Source organism: Danio aesculapii, chromosome 16 (genome assembly GCF_903798145.1).
Source record: "Danio aesculapii chromosome 16, fDanAes4.1, whole genome shotgun sequence".
Lineage (NCBI taxonomy): Eukaryota > Metazoa > Chordata > Actinopteri > Cypriniformes > Danionidae > Danio > Danio aesculapii.
The window spans coordinates 29,189,987-29,214,845 of record NC_079450.1 but is presented as its reverse complement, the minus strand read 5'-3'; the positions used below and the strand labels follow the sequence as shown (position 1 = coordinate 29,214,845).

Sequence of the window (24,859 nt, the reverse complement as noted above, 5' to 3'; positions counted from 1 at the left end):
GCAAGCAAAACAATCTGTCAATGAGGTGAGCTAAATAATCTTGTTTGCGCTTTGATATAAGATAATTTTCTTTCCCCATTGCAGTCAGTTTTGTGAGACCTCCTCAAATAGTTTGAGCAATGGGTATCAATCATATCCATCTTGGATGCATTTTGGAGGGTATTTACACCTGCCCTTTCACAATCAGATAGCTAACCAATCATAAAAAAACAAAAAAACAAATGAAGTGAGCAGGTGTAAACAGCCTCATAGATAAAGTAGCAAATCTGCTTCTCAAAACTGTCCTACAAGATTTATTTCCAAGCATCAGAGAGGCTTTCTCTGTGGATGAAACCATTACTTTAACCCTGGACTTCATGGGGAAGGATGAAATGTAAGAATAGGTCCACTCTAAGGTCTCTTTGGAAACCCCCTAGTGCTTTATTTTGCTGTGAAGATGATAAAGTGTCCGTATTTGTAACTTTTTCAGCTAGCGAGCGCATCTGTGCTAGGCTATTACTCACAACTTCGAGGCTTGGATGGATGTAATATGTGTGTTTAAAGCTCGGGCAAACTACAGCAAGGTGCAACTGACTTTTATTGTACACGGTTTAACCCATAATGTCTGGTTGCAGGTGCGAAATGTCGCTAGCATTTGTTCAGGTGTTTGTGTGTAACGCTGTGTGTGTTTGTTGTGTGTTTCAGGTGTGAAGATGAGGAAGTTTGCGTACTGTAAGGTGGTGCTGGCCACCTCTCTAGTGTGGGTGATGCTAGACATGTTCATCCTCCTCTACTTCAGCGAATGCAACAAGTGTGACGATAAAAAAGAGAGAGGATTGCCGGGGAGAGACAGTAAGTCCAACATGTGCTGTTGCTTAGAGTTATCCTGTGGTCTTGTGTTTTTTCTTTGGGAAGACTTTAGTTTATGTCACAATACACGATGTTCACAAACGACTAAATAACTCGAGTGGAGAGCAAGTATGAAAGCACAATTTTTCATAAATACTCTATTCTTAAAAGTAGGAATGCACGATTTATTGGCGACCATTTCACTTTAAATATAAATTGCACATTGTTATTTTGACCCTGTCAGTAGGGACAAAAGTTACACACGTGTGGGTCAAAAGTAGCACAAAATTTGCTAAATTTACTGGCTTAATCTTGTTTATTTGAAATATATCTGACTATAATCTTGTAATGTTAACTGCAAACCTATTTTGTCATTTATTTTTGAAAAAATATTAAACAACATTTTCATTTTAAATTTCAGCTCCATCAAATGTTTCAAAAGCATTCCAACACTGCAAAATGTTAACATTTTCTACAATTTTTGAATATTTTTATTATCATTGGCAATATGCTTTAATTTTATAAAACATATTAATCCAAACACTGAAAACTCTAATGTGGAAGTAAAAATGAGGTATGGCAGTTAGCAGTGGGACATAAATAACAGTGTTACATTCGTCCCCACAGGAACTCTTCACATTTAATCCTGATTTGCTTTTAAACTGAAAAAACTCAGAGATTGCAAACTTAAGGATGAATTATTGCACTAAATAACTTGTAGCTTGATCATTACTGTGATGCATGAAAAGAGAAAAACAACTTGTAGTGAGAAAAAAAGAACTGCTAAAATGGTTTACTTTGCACACTTAAAACCTGAAATTCAGACCTAACTGCAGGACACGCTCCCGAAATCAACTGATTTTTGACAGCTCCATCAAGAGTCGCATGGTGAATGTGTTGTTATAGCCTGGAAAGCAAATGTTATCAGAGCTTTAAGAAAATCAATTTGTTACTTTTGTCTCATGTTACTTTCATCCCCGCTTTCCCTTAGTAATAAACTACTTATTTTCAGTTTATTAATAGTTAGTATGGTAGAAGTTGGGTTTAGGTTTTGGGTAGGATTAGAGATGTAGAATAAGATCATACTTTATAACTACTAATGAACAGTTAATATTCATTAGTAGTTATAAAGTATATAATAAGCCAATGGTTAATAGCATGTATTGTGACCTTATAATAAGTCATATAATAAGCCAATGGTTAATAGCATGTATTGTGACCTATTCTTGTGTTTATCTGTTGATGATAAATACACACTTAAATTTATGGATGTTTTTTTGACATTTATTTTGTGTCATTACATTTTTTTTTACTGAGAAATTAAAGTTGCTGCTGTATTATTATTATTATTATTATTATTATTATTATTACACTAGCAATAATAGCTGTAATAAGTAACTGAAATAAAAAAAATCATGGTAAATTCGGTGTAAGCAATCTAAAGAGGAATCAACATCTCGTGTCTTGCATCATTGCTAATTCAGTGTTTCAATGGTGGAAAGATATCTAACAAACATGGAATTTACCTCGTTGGTTGGTTTTTCGAATTAAGTGAGCTAAAAAAAAATGTGTATGAATTTGCACTATATTAGCCAATACTTTATTTATGTTTTAATTAAACAGTTAGTGGTGAAATAATCAAGTTAATAAGTTTTGAAATCATACATGCATCATTAAAGCAACTTTGAAAACCTATGAACACACTTATTATTTTAGATGTAATCATTATAATATCCATTATTGCATGAATCTCCTGAAATCCTGGATCTTATTTTTTATTTCAAGCCAAATGTGAACAATGTTTTGGGGGTTATTGTGAGAAAATAAATTAAATGGCTCTAAATAATTCTTGTTTTTCACTCCTAATCCTATTGTTTACTGTTTAAATCTTTTCTTTCTCCAGTTTAAATACATACAGTACCTGGATGTTCTCAAGAGAAGGTTGGCAGGTTTTGCTTACCTCTGGGGACCGTTTGGTTCCCAAAGTGTACTGTAGCTAACTATCTCTAACACACACAGCTATATCCACACACACTTTTCACTAGAAGTGTGTGCCTGATGGTGTTATATTGTGAAATATGGGAAGGTATTGAACTGTGTATTTCTGTGGGGGGTGAAAATGAGTGCAGAAATAGAAATATAATATGATAGTTTTAGAGCTGTATTGACTTTATATCATCTGAGGGATATAACCACGTTCCAGCTGTGAAGCTTATCTTGGAGGATGGAGAAAATAGAAGAGCGGAAGAAAAATTTTGAACAGTACTTGTCGGCTGCTGGGGTGGAAATCCTTACAGTACACCGTAAAAAAAATCTATTGAATTTATGATTTCCATTTAAGTAGCTGCCAAAAATGGACTGTTAAAATGTAGTAGCAACATTTTGGGCTCTACAGATTCAACTTCAAAACATAAAGTAGTATTAAAGTATTAAATGCTATTTACCTTTGTAATGTACCAAAGTTACCACACAGGTTGTTGAAAAATACTGTAGCTTACTAGTTAAAATAGCTTTCTATAAGTAAATAATAATACCTGCCTATAGAAAAGACCATAATTGGAAAACTAATGTCAATAAACAAAAGCAATGAACAATTATAATATATGATATAGTAATATATAATAATATCATTACATCTTATTGTACATAACTGACAACATCAGAAAAAAAGCATTAACACTTATTTCTATTTATTTTTATTTATTTTATCGAGTGTGATCTGTTATACAGCGAAATCTGGGAATTTAGATATATTAATATCACTTGTATTAAATATGTTTACTGTAAATTTACATTAAATATTTTGTTAGACATTGTTCAAGTTACTTTTAAGTTTTAATGTTATAATTATGATAATATTTACGTTACATTTACATTTTCAGATTTCTTTAATTCATCAAGATTTTTTTATAAATGTATAAATTGTCTCTGTTATAAAGATCTTATGTAACAGAACAATACTGTTATAGCGTTGTGCTTTAAAAATAAATAAATAAATAATTTATTCATTAAAAAAACTATCCATATTGCGCATATTGGTTCATCTAGTATACCTTATATAATTTCTCAATCTTAATTTTAAACTGTCCTTTCTGTCCTCTCGCGTTAATGTGTAAACAGTTTGTTCATTTGTTGAAGTGTGTTATCACACACTTGGCAAATAAAGCTCATTCTGATTCTAATGAAAACAGCAGAAACAGTATTGACCTTATTCTTCACGTAATGTATGAGCTCGCGCATGGAATGTTTTTGGCTCGAGACTTCCGGTCTCATTCACTTTCATTGATTTTTTTATACATTAAAAACAGCTTGTTGTGCTGCTTCATACTGCAAACTGATCATTTCTCATTATATTATTCTACTTTTTAAAAGTCCCCTATAATGAAAATCTAGATATACCAAGGCTTAGTAGAAAAATGAAAGATTAGATATAAAAGAGTATATGGAAATGGGCATACCTTGAGCCTCAGACGCCACTGTTTCCTCGTTCTCATGTAAATTCCATGAGTGTAAAACCCCGGTGGACAACAAGCCAATCACAAGCCAAAACAGAATCTGACGAGACTCACGGACCATGGCCTCCGCATTTGCATGTATGCCTACTTTAGGTCATTCATCTGGACCTGACAAGCAGCTGACGTCATCAAGAGAACACGACTCATAAGCAGCTCAGAGATCATAAAAATGCTCTGAGATCATTAATATGCATGCCTAGAACATTTTCTAGTGTTAAAACAGTAATAATTTTTATGACTTATATGACGGCGACGCAGTGGCACAGTGGGTAGTGCTGTCACCTCACAGCAAGAAAGTTGCTGGTTCGAACCTCGGCTGGGGCAGTTCGCGTTTCTGTGTATAGTTTGCATGTTCTCCCTGCATTCATGTGGGTTTCCTCCGGGTGCTCCGGTTTCCCCCACAGTCCAAAGACCTGTGGTATAGGTGAATTAGGTAGGCAAAATTGTCCATAGTGTATGAGTGTGAATGAGTGTGAATGGATGTTTCCCAGTGATGGGTTGCGGCTGGAAGGGCATCCGCTGTGTAAAACATGTGCTGGATAAGTTGGCTGTTTATTCCGCTGCGGCGACCCCAGATTAATAAAGGGACTAAGCCAAAAAGAAAATGAATGAATAAATGAATATAATATGACTCCCCAAATTGTTTACTGTGCGTTATTGGGCAAAGACAGCACGAGGCATGTTTCAAATTCACCCCAGGATGCAAAATGCAACATTTACAGATTACTCAGAAGAGGCATACGATATGTTTTGTTACATTTTTGCTAATATCTTGTTTATTGTGAAATTTTATGTGCATGGTTCAACAAACACATGTAGATGCTGAATCATTTTAAATCACTCAGCTCAACTGTCATCTGTTCATACAGAGGTTGATAATTCTTTCTGTGCTTTCTTTGACTGTAGCTTCAAAATACAACTCTTTTTTTTGTCAAGTTTAATTATAATTTATTTAATTATAATTCATCCGCTACTTATCTGGTGAGCAAAATAGTTTAACATTTCTGTGATTGGGTTTATAATGCTCTGTGTTCAGCATAACTCATCCTTTGTGTGTTTGTGTGTCTGTATGAGCAGCAAGTCAGAGCGGAGCTCATCAATATTCACAACACAAACCATATATGGTCAATCATTGACCTTCTGATTCTATGGGTATTTTATTTTAAGAAAACAAGCCTATAAAACCATTTCTGGAGATTTTTTTTAACTCACCAAAGTCATAAACCTACTATGTAGATATCAGAAAACAATTTAACGTATTAAATCAATGCAGTATATGGCACCTTTAAGTATAGTCATGTACACACTTGGTTGTAGAGCAAGTAGTTTGACCAATTTCTGTCGTTCATTTCTCCCATAAGCAGCTAAATCGGAAGTACAAAAACAATCACAAAAACAAGCGCACTTCCGCATTGCAGAATAAGGTCAATCTAGAGGGAAATAATGGAAATTCTGAAGGAAAATCCATCAAGAAAGTATGAAGTAGTAAAGCACATCCTCTCACAATGCTTTAATTTGGTACAAACTGTCCCCTGTGTGGTCACTGAAGAGCTGCTTTACTTTGACCATCATCTCATAAAACAATAACCCTAAAATAATCCGCTCACCACATTAATAAATCACATTTTCTGCTGCCCATGTGTGTGGCTGTAGTGATGATTATACGATTTTTGCCCCCAGAATCCCTCAGAAAAGTCACTGGATTTTGCTGAGCATGGAAACAGGACAAAGTTGCCTTGTAATGCGCTCAGTCCGAACAGCTAAATCCTGCCCACTCTACACACACGCGCGATTCAGCCATACATACACATGCAGCGGACGCACGCACACCGAGCTTAAAAACAGGCAGTTTGCCTCTTAGAGCAGATGTAATCTCTCACACTGTTGCAAATCTGACCTTAATCTCTCCAAAGCATGCTTTTTGAGTTATTAATGATCAAAGCTCGGTGCTTATCTACCCACATAAAATCCACAAAAACACATAGAACACACAGTACGGCGCAATAAACAATAATGCACAGACATCTAGGCCACATGCTCTTGTCCACATGTACTGTAAATGGGATTTTTTTCCAGTCTCAGACTCATATTTTATCACAGAGACAAAAATAACAAACTAAATATTTACTTATGTTAAAAAAAAACACTTCAAATGCCCTTGTTTAAATCTTTTCTCAAACTTTCAGGGCCCTGTCACACTGAAAGCACTCTGATAAAATGAAGCAAATCACAATAAATGGTGCTTTCACACCAAACTAAGTCAAATTCATGCCTATGCTAGAGGGGGTGCTCAGCATAACAATGCATTTTTTGGAGGTCTGTCCATTAAGACACTAATCCTGATCTTTTTTTCTAGTATATTTACATTGTCTTTTTGTTACATTGTGCTTTTTCCTTTTTTCCACTTGGACATCTTCTTCTGGGTAATATACAACAGTAAATTAAGATGCTGCACCAGAAACAAACTATGTGTCACGCTTACAACATTAAAGAGCCCCTATTATGGGGTTTTGAATATGACCAGTGTGTAACACAGCTCTAAGTGAAGTGAGATATCCATCTAAAGCTGCGGTCACACCAGAGTTTGCGTGTGCGAAATTCTGTCGTGCGGCGCTGCGAAAAGAGGCAGGAATAAACAAGATGATTAGACATTTAAAAAAGCAAGCGAATGCTCCATGTTTTAAATTTCTGTCCAGAGAGGTCCTCTTTTGATCCTCGATTGGTCTCACGCAGTCAAGTGATGCGATTTTGCAGGTCAGAGTTCACCAAGCTTAAACTCTGCACCGCAGCGAACTGCAAGACTTAACGCATGACCCTGCGTTTCTGCTCTGACGCATTCACGTGAGCATGAATGGAAGTCTATGGGAGGAAAAGCCCAGTGTGACCGCAGCTTTAGGCTTAAATCTGAAAGTGTCCGTGTTTAAAACTATTGATTCATCTATAAAAGAGTCGACTCATAGTGATTCGAATGAATCGCTTCAGTATTCACCTGATTTAATGCAATCCTCTATTGCGTTCACACAAATACTCTGCACTCTGACTACTTTAACAATGTTGATAAGCCGTGGTGGGTACTTCTCTCCATCTCACACTAAACGCAGTCAACCAATCACAACAGACTGGGTCATCGGACCAATCAGCGCAGATTAGTATCGCGCTAAGGAGGGGTTTGGGAACAAATGAATCGCTGAACAAATCTTATGAGAGTCCTTGGGATAATTAGGTAAAAATAAATGCATATTGTCGGTGCCAGTGGTGTAGTGGTTAGTGCGTCGACATATGCACTCTGGTGCTCATGGCGACACGAGTTTGATTCCCGCCTCGCTGTCCTATTCCAATCCTTCCCCTCTCTCTGCTCCCCATGCTTTCCTGTCAATCCTCTCTACTTTCCTATACAACAATAAAGGTGACCCCCCCCCCCCCCCCCCAAAAAAAAAATAATAACAAATATATGAAATAAAATAAGACAATGAAAGCGTTTTTTTGACCTTGCATGCATATTAGCCTGTTGTTGGAGACCCCCAAAACCAAAATATGACCTTTTTTAATGCATAATAATTTATAAACTTGCCGTTGAGTCACGTTTTCTCTGCAGTTCTTTACTACATTAAATTACTACATTTTTGTTGACTTTAAAAGAACCTTGTCTGTTCTCAGACACCAAAGTTAACAAACACTCATCGTTCATTCTTTTTGTGAACCCTTTTCTTCAGTATCTACGCTCGTTTTCAAAACCGCTTTCTGTGCTTTTGTGAAAATGCTGCAGCTCCGGGGATGTGTATCAAAGCTTAAATGTAATTGTACGTTCACTTTATTGTAGGACGATGAGAAAAAACATTCACACGCTGGTCAATAGATCGTGCCTGTTGTGAATAGCTCCATACATATCTCTTGTTTTCATTCAAGAACAGCATTGCATCGTATAATTGTGCTGTTCAATCGAGTTGGCCTCTAAGGCATTTTCACACCTGGGAATGTTTGCTTTGTTGCAAAACAGTGATTAAAATGAACAAAGTGTACAGTTTTTATTTTTGGTTTGCTTCACTTTGTCACATGCAAAGCTCTTATTCCTTGGAGTGGCTGACACTTTGTTGAGATTCTGAACTGCTCCAAATTGTGATTCGAAACACCCATGTAACTTAAGTGATTCTAAGCATCGTGGCATTTCACAACCATTTTAAGATGTGGAAAACCAGCCAAATTGGCATTGGATTGACAGGGTCAGGAGAAAATCATACAATCGCACTGTTTGCACATAACCTAGTAGACGGAAATAGTGCAACTGCGCTGCCAGCATCCTGAGTTTGAATCCTGGCATATGGAACTTTCCTGATTCTCAAACTTTGCTTTATGTCAATATACTGTGCTGTCATAAATAAGGCATAAATGCCAAGAGTAAATCTTTAAAAGGGACATTTTATACAAAAATCACTTTTTAAAACAATTTTTTAAACAAGGGTTTAAACTCATTTTTGTGGCAACAGTGCATGAATATAGCCTCTAAATGTTAAAAACTGTAGTGTTAACGCTAATGGTTTAACTATTTTTTATAATCACAATTGATAAAAGCATACTGCAGAAACACTTTGATTGACATTCTTCCTTTGTACGTGTTATCAGAGGGAGAAAGTTCTGCCCATTAGTGACAATCTTTTCCTCATTGGCATAAACAGCTTAGATTGAGAAGCAGTCGTCCCCCGTTAGAGCTTTCATCTGCTGAATATAATGTCAGCGACTAAGAGGTTTATAAATGTAGAGTTTTAGATGCACAAATGAACGCCAGAGTCTTCATGAGAAACTTACGCCAGAACGCCAGAGTCTTCACTGAAAACTTATTTTCCCATTGAACACAATATATTTTATTTTAAGAAACATTTTAAAAAGTTTCCCCCCCACTCCAAAGACATGTATTATAGGTGAATTGGGTAAGCTAAATTGTCCGTAGTGTATGTGTGTGAATTAGTGTGTAGGGATGTTTCCCAGTGATGGGTTACAGCTGGAAGGGCATCCGCAAACATATGCTGGATAAGTTGGCGGTTCATTCCGCTGTGGCGACCCCTGATCAATAAAGGGACTAAGCTGAAAAGAAAGTGAATGAATGAATGAATGAATGAATGAATGAATATTTTAGAGTAGTAAACATGTCAGGGTAAATAATTAAAAATGAATTATTGACTTCTGCTGTCTTCATTAGTTTCAAAAACACAGATTCCTTTACAATTTAATATGGCGTCTTTGGACAACTTTTCTGATGAAGAAACTGTTGTCCTAAAAACAACAACAACAACAACAAAAAAAAATTCATAAAAAATCTTACACATACTTTAGGAACGGTAAAGCAGTACATTTTGGTGGTTTTAAAACCTTGATTTTTCCAAACCGCGGTAAACCTTGAAAACGGTTATCATCCCATGCCTAGACACTTCTTTTGACATTTTCAGTTTTTCACACAGATAACATTAGTCCTTTTTTTGAATATGACACTATGCTGACACATCAGCGTTTTGAAATAGAGCTCTTTTGAAAAGAGCTCAATCTTCTCAAACAATCCGGGAAACGGGCCTGTGAACGGTTTGGATAGCATAGTGTGAGTACGCCCTTAAATTTGAGAGGCGGTCACTATAACGGCACAATTTGGATCAAAGCCTCACAGGGGCAGTTTAAAAGAGTTAACATTATTTGCGTGGTATTTTGAGATGAAACTTCACAGAAACAATCTTATCTTACAACTTGTAAAAAGGGACATAAAAGGTCTCCTTTAAAGAAAGCTATATGTACAATAGGTCAGACTTCGTGCTGTGATGTAATTTACTAATGTTCATTTTTCATGATAACATATTTATTCACAAAAAAAGTTCATTCAGATGTCAGACAGATGTTACAATGCATGACAAGAATAGAGCAGTAAAAAGCCCACATTTTAAATGAATAAAATCGCTTCACTCTGGATTTGAACTCAAGATGACAGCATTGCCGTCACTATCAACACTATCTTCCCTATTCATCAATTTGCACTTCTTTGTGGAAATTGTTTTAGGGCAGTACTTAAATATATTACCACTAGGTGTCAAAATGTTTTGAAGTCTCGACACATTCACTGTTTCACAATGATTCACTCTGCCCACCATTGTATATTTCATTGGTTAAAGCCCACTTCAGTGAGTGGTTCGTATCCGTCATTAGCCAGAATGGATGGTAAGCAGCTCCTTGACCTTGTTGTGACTTTTGTTGTAGCTGTTGTGATTTTACTTCAGAATTTTGAACTAGAATTAATGATTTATTGGCATTTTTACATTTTTTCAAATAAGTGTTTTGAAATATGTTCTTCCAACCAAATTTCAGTTAGGGATTTCACTTTGTCCTTTCTCCAGGTTAACTCGTGATTCATTGTGAGGATCATTACTCATACAAAAACTGTTGTTTTCATGGAGTTTATGTAACTCATCATACCAGGGGTCTTCAACACACTGCACATAAGCTACTAAACTGCTTTCAAGTAGCTTACCAAGATGTACTTCTCGTACAGTCAGAAAACTAACACAGACAAGTGTCCCACTTCAATCTATATTTAGTTTTAAATATCACTTTGGCTGAAAACTGTCAGGCTGTTAACATTGCTAGATTATGCACTGCCCTAATAACATGACACAAAGCTGCTACACATGAAAAAGGTACATCTTTTCCACGTTAAAAGTTTATTTGTTTTTATCCTAAGCATCCATTTGACCTCTGCATTATACATAAGCCTGGTCCGATTGGTCGGATTGAGTTACACTGTAAAAAATGGCCATGATTTCAACGGTAAAAAACTATAAAAATGCTACAGTACAAGTTCGTAACCTGGTTAACGCTATGTTTCCTTAATATATACGGCGAAAAAACGTAAATTGACTTTCCCAGAATTCCCTGTATGGCACATTAATTTGTATGCTTTTTGTTGACATTACTATGGATCTTTTTAGTTGTTTCCCCATCAGTTATGTGTGAATGACACTGAGCACCTTCTAGACACTGATACACTTTTCTGCTTGTGGGAAAAGTTGTTTGTGATGAGCATTGGTTCATAACTTCCTCATCACCACCTGCATATGGGTGTGCTAACGTGTCTAACTGTGTAACAAAAGATGTGTAGATGTTGGTAATTCAAAATACAGGCATATTACCTCTATAAATTAATAAAATACGGTAGTTTACCGTAAAATGAGAAATTACTTTTATGATTTATACCATATTTTTAACGGTAAATTTGTTATGGTGCAAATCTGATCATGGCTTCCATCATCACATTATCTAAAGGAACCAAGCTAACAGAGATATTGTGTCAGGTTTTGAAACAAATACTATATGTAAACTATCATAAAAAATTCATCCAAATAAATAGTTTTTTAACTTTCTTACCACCATTTACTTTCTTTTACATTGCTTCAAACCAGAAAGTGTTTGAAATGAAATCTGGGAGTTCTCTGTTCCATCACTTTTATGCAGCAGAAGGGTAGTAAAAAAATCTGTAGTCCATGTGACTCCAGTCATTCAGGCTTAATTTTATAAGGCGACAGGAATGCATTTCAGGAAGAGTTTTATCACGAGAATGTCTGCTCTCCTGTCAGCACAAGATGCATACAATGGGAGCATGGCGTGGGTGGTTCAGATGTAAAATAATTGTTTTAAATTCGTTATTTATTTATTTATTTATTTATTTATTTATAGATATGAAAAAGTAATAAAGTAGTAATTGTGAATGCTCTTAGGATAGAAACCAGATTTTATTACAAATATTTATGTTCTGAATGTTTATGTATGAACGTATGTTCTTGATGATTAAATGATTATAACATTTTCTCTACACTGATGTGTCTTGGCCCATATATATTTTTAAAAATGTTTTATATTCACCTTATTCTCCGCGTACGAGTGGGCGCAGCCATTCAAATCATTTTAGCTCGAGACTTTGGTTCGGTCTCATTCACTTCCTTGGTGTTGCAAACTGATATTTTCGTATTATATTATTCTACTTTGTCTGTATAGTCATGCAAACACTTGTTTGTAGAGTAAGTAGTTTGACTGTTTTCTGCCGTTTATTATTCCTAGTGATTTCTCCCATTGGCAGCTGAATCGGAAGTTCTAAAGCAATCTTAAAATGAGCGCACTTCCGAATTGACGAATAAGGTCAATACTTCAGTATTCTGTCAGTCGAAATTTCAATGATGTGGTTTTTCATTGGGAAAAAAAAGAAATTGAAGGATGAGCATTAAAATATGGTTATTATTTATCTATTCTTTTGCTCATTGTGCTAAACCATCATAATTTAATAGAAATTAAAATAATATTAAAACTTAAAATAGTTGTCTATACAGTGATTCTGTAAAACAGTTTATGGATAACACTAAATTGTGACCTACACTAAATGACAAAAACACTGCATTTGAAAAGCAGAACTTCTTACAAAACGTTTCTTACAAACAGATTTCAAACAGGCATTTCACTGAATTTTTGTACCACTGGGCTGTTGTGGTTAAAAAAGATACAAAAAATAACTAAATTCTCATGTGACGTGTATTTATCTACTGTTGTAGAAATGAGCAAAATTGTGATGAGTTTATTTTCTAACAGTCCTCGGGGCCCAAAGTAGCCATAATTGGAGGAACACCCATACTTCAGCCAAAAGCTACGGAAACGATCTTGAACCTGTGTGTGTTTGTGTTTCAGCTGTAGTTCAGAGGCCTCATGACGGCCCCGGGGAGATGGGCAAGCCAGTGGTCATCCCTAAAGACCAGCAGGAGAAGATGAAGGAAATGTTTAAGATAAACCAGTTTAACCTGATGGCCAGCGAGATGATTGCGCTCAACCGATCTTTACCGGACGTCCGGCTCGAGGGGTGAGTGTCTGCTTGTGTTAAATTGCTTCCTTTTTAAAGTGTTTGGTTTATTAGAGACAAATGTTATGCTTGTCACTGGCTATATGAACATTTTGAAATGCAGCTGTGTGTGTGTGCTCTTTGCTGAGTGAAATGTCTGTGTGGCAGGGAGAGAAATGTAAACATTGATCCGTGAAATGTGTTTATTTTCTGCCCCTCCGATTAATTACTGGAGAGATATTTTTTCTCAGTTGTGTTTGAAGCAAGCCAATAGAATCAACATTTTCAATTAAAAGATAAGAGTGTGTCAATTACAGAGTCACAGTCGTGACCTAACTTCACGCACACACACACACACACACACACACACACACACGCATGCATACATCAGCAAATCCACAACTTTCACCTTGACAAGAATGTGATCTTCTAAATTGTATAACTAAGAGCATGTGCTGCTTGTAAACGCAAAAACATTGTTAAACCAAAGGGGTGAGGGGAGAATAAGAGTGCTAAACTCTTCCTTTTGAAACAGGATGTGGTCTCTTTATGTTTTTTCAACCATCTGTAGTCATGTAAATGTGCATATGGTCAGGTTATTTTAACATATACTGTACTGACTCTAAGATGCTTGGAAACTCCCTCTCAACTTTTTAGATTGTTTTTTTCACATCAAAATGTTAGTGAAGTGTCTTAAATGGTAAATAAATGTCAGCAATGTTAGTATGGAAAGTTTGTATTTTCATGGCAGTCTCGCAGAGAATTTGTCTAATGTAACTAATATAGAAAAAGAGACATAAACATGACATGGTGTCAATATAAAATTAAATGTAAAAGTGAGACGTTCAGTCAGTCATGTGCACCTTTCTGGTCACAAACCACCAATTTAGACAGAAAGTGAGAAACTGAGCAATGTATACAGTAAGTGACCTTTTTACTGTAGTTTGTCTGAAGTAGGGAAAGCCACAAGAACAGATTAGCATGAATAAATGTGTTTTTTTCTGAGCTGTGCAGTGGCCATTTCTGCTTTTCTGAATTCGAATTTTAGGTTAATAAATGTATTACCTTTTTTTGGATGAAAAATTTAACCCTATATTTAGCCTTAACTGTTATTAAAATTACACTGTCATACTTTTCCAAATGCAAAATTTGTTCTGTTTTCTTTTATAATAAAAATCCTTTTACAAGTATTGACCTACAAAGTCTAAAAAATTGCACTGCAGTGGGTTTATTATAGATTCAATATAAGAATATAGATTCAATAAAAAAAATAGGACTACTTTGTGAAATTAGTTTTTTTAGTGAAATTCTAGTTTTTCTAGATGTGGAACTACTGGAACTACGCCATTCTGAGCGTTCATATAAGACAGGGGTGTTAAACTCAATTCCTAGAGAGCCACAGGCCTGCAGAGTTTAGTTCCAGCCCTGCTTCAACACAGGGTTAAAATTAGTGTTGGAACTAAAGTTAAAGCTATAGTTTGACACCTGTGATATAAGACATACAATTTTTGTCACATAACATTTATGTTTGAAGCTTCTATTAAGAGTTTTAAACTTCGTCACTACCAAAAAAATGATCCGTTTTTGTAATATAGCCTCTAATTGTGTACAAGTTACAAGTCCTGCATCGGGAGAGCAACGTTTTTTCAACGTAGTGAAAATGTTGTTTTTGAAAGTTTGAAAGTCGTGTTTGCAGTGAACTTGTTTTTGGTTTCAGAAATGATGTGTTTGTTAGCAGAAAGTTGCAAGCCACAGGGAAAAAGTAGCGGGCGCTGAAATGGATGCTGTCACTTTGACCGTTACAGCCATTCAAGATGGAAATATTCAGAACTTTTTTTTGTTTAGTAATTCAAATAAAATAACAATGTTAGAGTGAAATATACAGAACACGCATTAAAGGTCCCGTGAAGTGCTTTAAAATTTGCACAATGTTTGATGTAATCTCAACTAAAAAATGTAGAGACTGTGGGATAACTCCTCCCCATTTAAAAAACAGCCAATAGCATTTAGTTTTATTACAGCTCTGCCAGTGAGAGAAGCTGAGCTCAAGTGCATTAAATGAAAAGCGTCTTAAAATCGATAGGATATGTCAGATGTTAGAGAGTATTTGATTGGTCAAGATTTAATGAGAAAATGTGGTTGTAGTAATCGTTGATCGATTTAGGCAGAAGTGACAAACTGCAAGCTTTACATGTTTACATTTGTTTTTTACATTCTAAACACACATTGGCTGTTTCTCAATACCAAGTACGCAAAGTTCAGATTTGCGTCCTTAGAAGTTCAGACTTGCTAAGTTCAGACTTGAACGAACGATCTACAGAGGACGCGAGGACACAAGTCGGGTACTTCTTTAAATGGAACAGCAGTGTACTTTATAACGTCACTTACCTCACCACAGATTCATCGGTTTCACTGAACTTTACTAAATAAAATGATTTAATTATATAATACACGGGCGATGCAGTGGCGCAGTAGGTAGTGCGGTCGCCTCACAGCAAGAAGGTCGCTGGTTCGAGCCTCGGCTGGGTCAGTTGACGTTTCTGTGTGGAGTTTGCATGTTCTCCCTGTGTTCGCGTGGGCTTCCTTCGGGTGCTCCGGTTTCCCCCACAGTCTAAAGACGTGTGGTACAGGTAAATTGTGTAGGCTAAATTGTCCATAGTGTATGAGTGTGAATGAGTATGTATGGATGTTTCCCAGAGATGGGTTGCAGCTGGAAGGGCATCCGCTGCATGAAACATGTGCTGGATAAGTTGGCGGTTCATTCCGCTGTGGCGACCCCAGATTAATATAGGGACTAAGCCGAAGAGAAAATGAATGAATGAATTAATTAATATAAAACACGGCCTTATAATTAATATTATATTAATATGACAAATCTATATTTTTGATTTAAGAAAATGTAAACATAAATCACTATAAATGTGAAGTGAAATGGGTTATTATACACAGACTCGTGTCTTTGATTATTTGATTTAATAAACTACAATAGACATTATACAAGTATAAAGAACAAGACGCAAACAATGAGAAATGAAGATAACATTAAGCAATTTGGTAAACAAAGACAAATCTCGTACAACACAGTAACATAATTAGAGACAATTATAAAACGTAACAAAATAACACTGCCAAAATAACACACCTGATAATAAATAATAGATTTATAAGACCAACATCTGTCCGTTAGATATGCACAAAATATATTAAACATCATGTTTTAACTACATTGGAGAGATGAGATTCAGCGGTACATCCGTGATTTGCCGTACTTAGCAAGATGTGAACTTTAAATTACTACAGTACTTCGGCGAAAGTTGATGACGTTTAACGAGGACACAAGAACGCAAGTACAGACAGGACCGCATATTGAGAAACTGAAATTTTGTCACTGCTTTGGAGCACACTAATAGATATGCATAAAATGAACCGACTGAAACCAACATCTAAAAAAATTATTTTAATTTTCACGAGACCTCTAAGGACAAGTCAGGGTACTGTAGTTATATGGGTTTTATTTTAACAAAGTTATTAAATTAAAAGCGGTCAAAATGACTGCCTCTGTATTTCCAGTGTAAATATTTCACAGTCATCTACTCTTAAGTCTTTTTTAAACTCCTGTTACCCTGCCAGGATTTACCACATCAAATATTAGCTGCTAATGTTTGTATTGTAGAGGTCAGATTACAGTGTGTGCATAGCGAGCGAATGTGTATTTTTCACACTCGCTAATATACCTTCTATTTCTGTTATGCTTCACTATATGAAGTCCACCGAGGCGAGACAGAGAAAAGGAAAGATGTGTGGAGAAGATGTCACATTCGTCCTTGAGAAAAAGCGAAGCAAAGGACGTTTATGTTTGTGTGAATTTGCGACGCTTCTTTTGTTCTGTGAGATATCAGTCCTCTTACAGCTCTGCCTCAGTTCCCACTGCACTAAATAATGCGCCGTTTGTCCTTCTGCACTGGACACGCACACTTTCCAAAGACCTTGCCTTAAATATTTACGGTTTTAATAAGTCCCTGGTCGTTCTGTCTTTCAAGGCGCGACCATGGAAACTCTTCCACCGTGACAATAATGTCACTCGGGGTCTCTGAGCCAAGCAAAGCAGGAGCATGTCTATGAAGCAGACGTAATATTCACACACTCTCTCATACAGCCGCGCGTCAGGCATTACGTCAAGTGTGTTTAATGAACTAAATCGTTTGCATATGCATCCTGGCAGCGTCTGGAGCACTGATAAATCACTGGGTCACCGGAGGGAACTAACTGCAGGCCTGATAAAAACGCCAGGATTATTGGTGTCTAATGAGTTTTATAATTACGCGGCGTCGGATTTCTCCCTCTGTATTTTTGAGAATGAATAGATTTTTCCAAATGATTTGTATGATGAAAATGCTGTTCTTTTGAACTCTATATTCATCAAAGTGCAGTTTTTAGTGTCAGTTTAAACAAATAGATTAAGCAGCAACATTAAAGTTAGGGTTTTCTGTATGTGTTGAAAGTGCCCTCCTGTATGTGTGTGTATATTCAATTGAGGGCAAAATTATTAGCCCTCCTTTTACATTTTTAATAAAAAAAAAAATCCCAATTGCTTAACGGAGCTGTTTTTTTCAACACTTTTTTTTTTTAGAATAGTTTTTTTATAATAATTTTTTTCAGTAGAGAGTATTGACTGGAAAGTGTGGGGAGCAGAGAGAGGGGAAGGATCGCCACTGGAGTGCATGTGTCGACGCACTAACCACTACACCATTGGCGCTAATAGTTATAATAGTTTTAATAACTAAATTCTTTTGTCTTTACAGAAAAAAAGGTACAAAATCTGTCACTTCGGTGGTACAAAAAATTACACTTTTAATTAAATTCAATTCAGTTTAATTCAATTCAATAAACTTTATTGTCTATCCCACAGGGGTTAGAAAATTGTCTTTAGCAAAGGCTCACACACAGCAACAAAACATAAATACACTTACACAATTATTTTAAAAAATCCAACCCAATGTAAAAAATCCAACCCAGGCTCATTCTGAAAACGTAGTCCCGTGGACGTTTCTGGAGACCGTGAAATACGTCCCGGGAGGTACATATTTTTTCAGTTTTTGATTTCACAAATCCGCAAGAGGCTGCTGTCGGCCGACCGTCCATCTGACTGACTGAAGGACTGAATGATTGGGTGACCGGACAATCAACTGACCCACCCTCCTCCTTCCCTGAACCCAACCAATTTTACAGATTGACCCACGCACCCACTTACTTCCCTAAACCCAACCGCCAATTTTACAAAAGCCATCCAAAAAAGAAAAGCCCTCGTCTGATTCTCAACCCTGTTTATTCACTCGCTCATTTTATTTTTTGGATTCTGTTTTTGTCTTACCTGATTTCTCAAAAACGCTCTTCCCCAGACTCGATCCCAGTCGCCATCATCGTGGTCACCTCCTCTCTGCATCTCAAGTCCGCCGCCATACACGACAAGCTAACTGGACAAACTGGTTGCGGCGGGAAAGCCCTCCACACGGAGGTAAGCGGTCAGCCGGAAAGCAGCAAAAGGAACGACGTCTCACCGCCCCGCAGCGTTCGCTTAAAAAAACAAAATGCTGCCATACGTACCTCCCGGGACGTATTTCGTGGTCTCCAGAAATGTCCGCGGGACTACATTTTCAGAATGAGCCTGTGTTGCAACAACAATCCTATTTAAAATAAAACTAATCCCATTTAAAACAATGGCAGTGGGGATAAATGTTTTCTTGTACTTAGCCTTTTTGCTAAAGGGACTTCATAACGTCATAACCTATAACTTATGGCTTGTTTTCATTGTCTGGTACAGTACTGTACGGTACAGGTCACCTTTACCATGCTTGCGTTTCCACTGCCGAAAGGGTACCAATGGTGGGTGTAGTGTGCGACAGAAAGTTTCAGTCGACATTATTCTCGCTCGAGGAAATCTCGCTCAAAGAAAAGCTGTACAGGTTGTTTGCATATCATATGAGAAGCACTTCCCAGAAAACATGCTTTATACACATAATACTTGTGTATAAATGTTCATTACTAACTTTTCTATGAACATAATTTAATTATAACTGTAGATCAATGATAGCCTACTGTAACGTCTGCAATTTTATAAAATAAATAAATAAATGCAACAGACCCTCATAGTCTCCGATATGTTACCAATTAAAGATAAACGCCACACAGCATACATTTAGTCTTTATTTGGGTTCAAAAACAACACGCAACTTATAGTCTACAGTCAGTGTAAACCTCTCATCTGTGTCTTTAATCTTCACCAGCACATGTAGCCTCTTTTAGAAAGTAATTCCGTCGTTCTGAGTTCATAATAGTTCAAAAGGTGATGATAATTGTTGCTGAAAGAATTATTTGCTCTTTTGTTTTTTTGCACTTCACTCTTGTGTTTGTCTTTTTCTGAAAGGATGTCAGAAGCACTTCAATAATCACTCACACGTTATAATCAGCTCAAAAGGTTGTTAATTCAAATATAGACGCGCACGTGAGGAACAATGTAAGGGATGGGAAGAGTCTTCCACAAAAGTGGAAGTTTTTCTTTTTGTCGCTGCTATAAATAAATCAGCGAGAGATGTTTGTCTCTTACCAATTATTTATTAACCCTTAAAAGTTAATTTTTGCTTTTAACAGAGGTAATTAAACCAGGCACAATGTTAAAAGTAACAACATATTCATATTCGACAATCAAAATGTCCTTCGTGATATCAGTAACCACTGCTGAGCCTTTTTAAAAACATGTTTATCAAAAGAGAATTGAAATTCAATTTCCACACCTAATTATCTGAAAGAACTCACCTGTTCAGCTTCCTCCACGTTAATTAGCAAAGGGTCACAAAATGTTTGTATTTTATTTGTCTCACAACACATTTCTTTCGACACTTTTGTACCTTAAATATGCACATTGGTACCTTAAAAATGCATACTTTTTAGGTATTTATATTTACCTTAAGGTACAAAAGAGGACCTTTTGAAAAAGTACCACCCCAGTGACATGTTTTGTACCTTTATTTGTGAGAGTTTATTGAAATACTAGTATTTGTGCTATATTTACTATATAATCAACAAATTCGTTTTTTTATTACTACATTGCTATTTTGAGAGAAGAAGAAAATGTATATAAATAATATTATAATAAATAAATAATATAAAAATATTTTATAATGGTATTTTATTTGAAACCTAGAAGAGAAGTTATAAGAACTTTATAAAATAAAAGAAACATAAATAAATTTATATATAAAATCTTCTTTAGAAGGCCTGTTGCGTGCCTGTGAATGTGTGTATTTGCATATCTCTGCACATCTTGCTCATCACGTATCAGTCAGCAACATGTTCTATGCAAACCAACCAAGAAATGAAGGCAACAGCAGAAGGCAAACCTTATGTGAATCAAAGACCCAATATCCAGAATTAACATTGTTGTTTTCCACACCTTCCACCAGCAGCATCTCTCATCATTCCTGTTTTAAAACTTTGCTGTATACTGTATGTTCATGATGTTTGGAGGAGCTGTGGATGGAACTTTTATGCTTTTAAAACTAGCTTGCTATTGCTAGTGTTTCCAAAAATACCTGAAATACCTAGCAGTGTTTTAGAATGCTCACATTGGACTTATTTTGACACATTATTTTTGACAATCCTGTTTATACATTATTTGATATATTTTAATTTGACAATATGATCCTGTTACAAGGGTTGTCGCGATACCATTAATCCATGTCAGGATACTATACCAGCTGAAGTATTGTAATACCAAGTAGTATTCCAATACTGTAATTTATAACTCAAATCCATGAAATAAAGAAAGATGTCAAAAATACTATATTTTATTTGTTATAATAGGCCTACTTGAATTGAATTAATAATTCCCTTATTATTGAAAAAAAGTATTTGCATGTTTCTTCACCTAAAATGTTTTCGTACTAACAAAAAATACATTAAAATAAAGATACAAATTATACCAAACGAAATTCGTTACAAATAGAGCATTTTTCCAACAAACTTAGGCTATATGAAGTGGTCAAAAATTGTTTCAATGTTTCCTGTTGCTATTTTGGTTTTTCATATATTGTTTTCTTTTTCAGTCTTATCAGGAAAGAATCTAAAGTATTTAAAAATTTCACTTCGTGAGTTGTTCTTTTTAAGTGATTGTCATGGTTGTTGTAACCGTTAAATCATATTGGAACAGAAATTAACAGATTCAGATTTGAACTGAAGCATCAGAAAATATGCAATAGGCTACTATAAAAGGCGTGAATTCTACAGAGTTTTGCAACCTTACTAAAATAAAATGGTCCATTGTCTTTTCCACAAATGGTCTTTTTACTTTTCCACATGAAACATTATGTATTTTAAACAGACCGTTAATGACAATACTACCGTTTACAAACTACAGTGGCACCGCTAGTATTTTGAAGGCATCGTATCATGATACTACCATAGTACAGGTAAACCGTGCAACTCTACTCATTACACAGACAAAAATAATATTCAATATAGGAATACAATGTGTTTTTATCTATTGTATACACTGTTTTTACAGTTTATTTATAATTTTTACAGTAAATCAGAACAGTGTTTTCTATGTGAAAATACTTTAAAATGTAGTTTATTTCATTGATAGTAGCGTTGAATATTCAGCATTTTTACTCCAGTCTACTCCAGGTTTAATAGTTTGTGGAAAACTTTCTACAAATTTCTACAAATTTTTTCTAGGTGTTTTTGTGCCTTTATTATTTTAAGCAACACTTTATTTTAGGTAGCAATTCTCTCTGTTAACTGGTGGTTTATTACTTGCCTGTTATAAAGATATTGGCAGCTTATTATTACTTATAAAGTACATACTGTATTCTGCATGATATTATTCTTCATCTCTAATCCTATACCTAATACCTAAACCCAACTACTGAGCTAACAATTATTAATAAGCTGCAAATTAGGTAACATAGGCTCATTTTGAAAACGTACCACTATATACATTTCTGGAGATTATGAATTATGTAGCCAGGGGAGCGTATGGCTGCATTTCGTCTTGAAAACTAACACTACGGGGCGGTATGATGCTGTTCCTTTTTACGCTTACCAGCTGACTGCTTTCCGTTTGAACGGCTTTTCCAATGTTTCCAGTTTGTCCTGTGACTCGCTGTGTACGTCAGAGCATTTGAGACAAAGAGCAGAGTTGACTGTGACAATAGGGTTCCAGTGCAGCGAAGAATGGTTCCAGAAAGCAGGTAAGACAAAAACAAAAGCTAAAAAATAAAATAAACATGTAAATAACAGGGTGAGAATGTGGGAAAATCTGAAAATGTGGTAAAAATCAGGCTGCCGCAAGGGCCCTTCTTTTTTTTTGGATTGCTTTTGAAAACACTGTTGGTTGTGTTTAGGGAAGTGGGTGGGCACTGGTCAATCGGTGCTTTTTTAAACACTATCGGTTGGGTTTAGGGAAGGAGAAGGGTGGGTCAGTCAGTCTGTCAATCGACAGCGGCCTCTAATGGATTTACGCGAGAACAGCAGGCGCGAATGGCACTCGCGAGACAAATTTGAGATCTCAAAAAGCGTACACGGCGGCCTCTGGCGCATTCGCAAAAACAAAAACTGCAAATAACCTTAGCTCCTGGAACAGTCTTCAGAAATGTATTTAGGGGTACGTAATCAGAATGAGCCTGGGTTGAAATGAGGAGTAACTGAGCTAAAAGTCATAGTTAATGGTTCATTAATAGCGAGAATTGTACCTTAAAATAAAGTGTGACCTTATTTGATATATTGTGTAACATTTAAATGTCTTTCCAACCTTATTTAAAGTGTCCTTGCAAAAATTACTTAAAAAAAAAAAAGTATTTCAATTCAATTCAATTGTTATTTTTCCCACAAACATTCCTCTCAAATGTAAATGTATCCAAATTAAGCCAAAGTCTAGTTTTCATTGGTAGTCTCTTTGGCAGATGTTAAAGGCCTACCGTATATCAATAAAAATACATATTAAAACTATAAACAAAACTCAAATGGACAACAAAAAACAACCACAACAACAATATATCCACCACCTTAAATATTATTTGGCAGTTACATTTTTACTCATATAATCGTTTTTTTTTTTTTGTATTTATTTACAGTTGTTCTTGATTCAAGCATGCATAGATGTCTAATATATGGCTTATATTTAGCCCATGTTTGTGTGTGTGTGTGTTTACGTGATGGGATTGAAGCAGAATTGGATGTGCAGTGTGAGGGGTTTATTCTGTAGCTTCAATAAAAAGACCAGGCCCCAGTGCCTGATTATATGGGCAAATATGACCTCATGTTTGTGTGAGAGCACATGGGGTGATGTCCTCTGTTGACACTACAGCTCAGAAACATGTGAGGGAGAGATATGAGGATTGGTTTGCCTCCTTCTTTCGCCTCTCTTTTCCCCTCATGTACAAACTGACAATTCTGCAGCAGCCGCATGATGCGATCATGTCAGCATGCGCCGAGAAGGTTTCCAGCATCTTGTTAAATTCATGTCATGAAGGATTCGGGCTGTTCTGGCGTCCTACAGAGTATTTGAGATGTGTACTTAATATGGCGTGAAGAAAAAATTGTGCGCACTCAAAAGCTACGTCACATGTACTATACCTTTTAAATGCTTATTTTGAAGCTAGAGCACAGATTGTTGCAGGACATTTCATAGTAAACGACTTTTTCAGTTTTTCTGCTTCACAATTTGAATGTTTAATTGTGCCAAATTTCATACTTGCCTTGTGTATGCAATAAAACAAGATGTGACATTGTAACCTTTTTCTTTATATTTTCAGACTACTTGAAATACATTTATATACAAAAAACAAAACAAAATAAACCAAAATAAACAAATATAGTGCATTAATTAAAAGGTTCCACCCCAGATTAAAATTACCTCATCGTATTCTCTCATGTGGTTTTAAACCTTTATATGTCTCTTTTTTCTGTCTAAACCTAAAATAAAATGTTTTGGAAAATGCTGGTTATTGGGACTTAAAATTATATCACGATATTTTCTGGTATTTATTGCGATATCGATAATTTTGGCGATAATGTATACGTATTCATTGAGAGACAAAAAAAATCCAGTATCTTTAGAGAAAAGTATTTTCAACCTTGCTCTGGGATGTCCACAGTCTTGAAGAGCTCAACCATATTTAAACACTGGAGCAGCTGATCAAGCTTTTCAGGATCATATAAAAGCAGATGTGCTGAAGCAGGTAATAAACTTTGCAAGACAGTGGGCTGAATTTAAAACCTCAAGCATATGTTTAAAGTCCACATGAACCGGAAGCTGTCAGAAACAGTGGCTGTGGCTTGAATGGATTTAGTAAAGTTGGCATTTTATTCAGAAAGATTGGGAAATGGGTTTGGGGAGAGTTATTACAACCTTACAGTTGTCGAAATAGTTGGAGCAACGTGGTTAAATATCTTAGAATATATACGTAATCTGAAAACAGGAAGTGCATTTTCAGATTTCAATTAAAGATTTTTTTTTCTTAATGACATGCACAGAGGAATTGTTCACCACAAAACTAGCACTGTGAGCTAACAAAATCATATGATAAGATTTTATTTCATAGGGACTTTAAATGTTATGTCTGTCATTCGTACTGGACGCTAGAGGCTGCCGTTGTTAGTATTA

The 24,859-nt window shown here is 35.8% G+C and overlaps 1 protein-coding gene across 1 annotated transcript in view; it reads left to right on the top strand.

Annotated features, from left to right (window-relative positions):
• The window catches only part of galnt1 (UDP-N-acetyl-alpha-D-galactosamine:polypeptide N-acetylgalactosaminyltransferase 1), a 216,068-nt gene that overhangs the window by 109,524 nt on the left and 81,685 nt on the right, over positions 1-24,859 (top strand). The window contains exons 3-4 of the mRNA XM_056474779.1: positions 685-831; positions 13,050-13,218. Coding sequence (XP_056330754.1) covers positions 693-831; positions 13,050-13,218 — 308 coding nt within the window. The 5' untranslated portion in view covers positions 685-692. The remainder of the gene's footprint in view (positions 1-684; positions 832-13,049; positions 13,219-24,859) is intronic.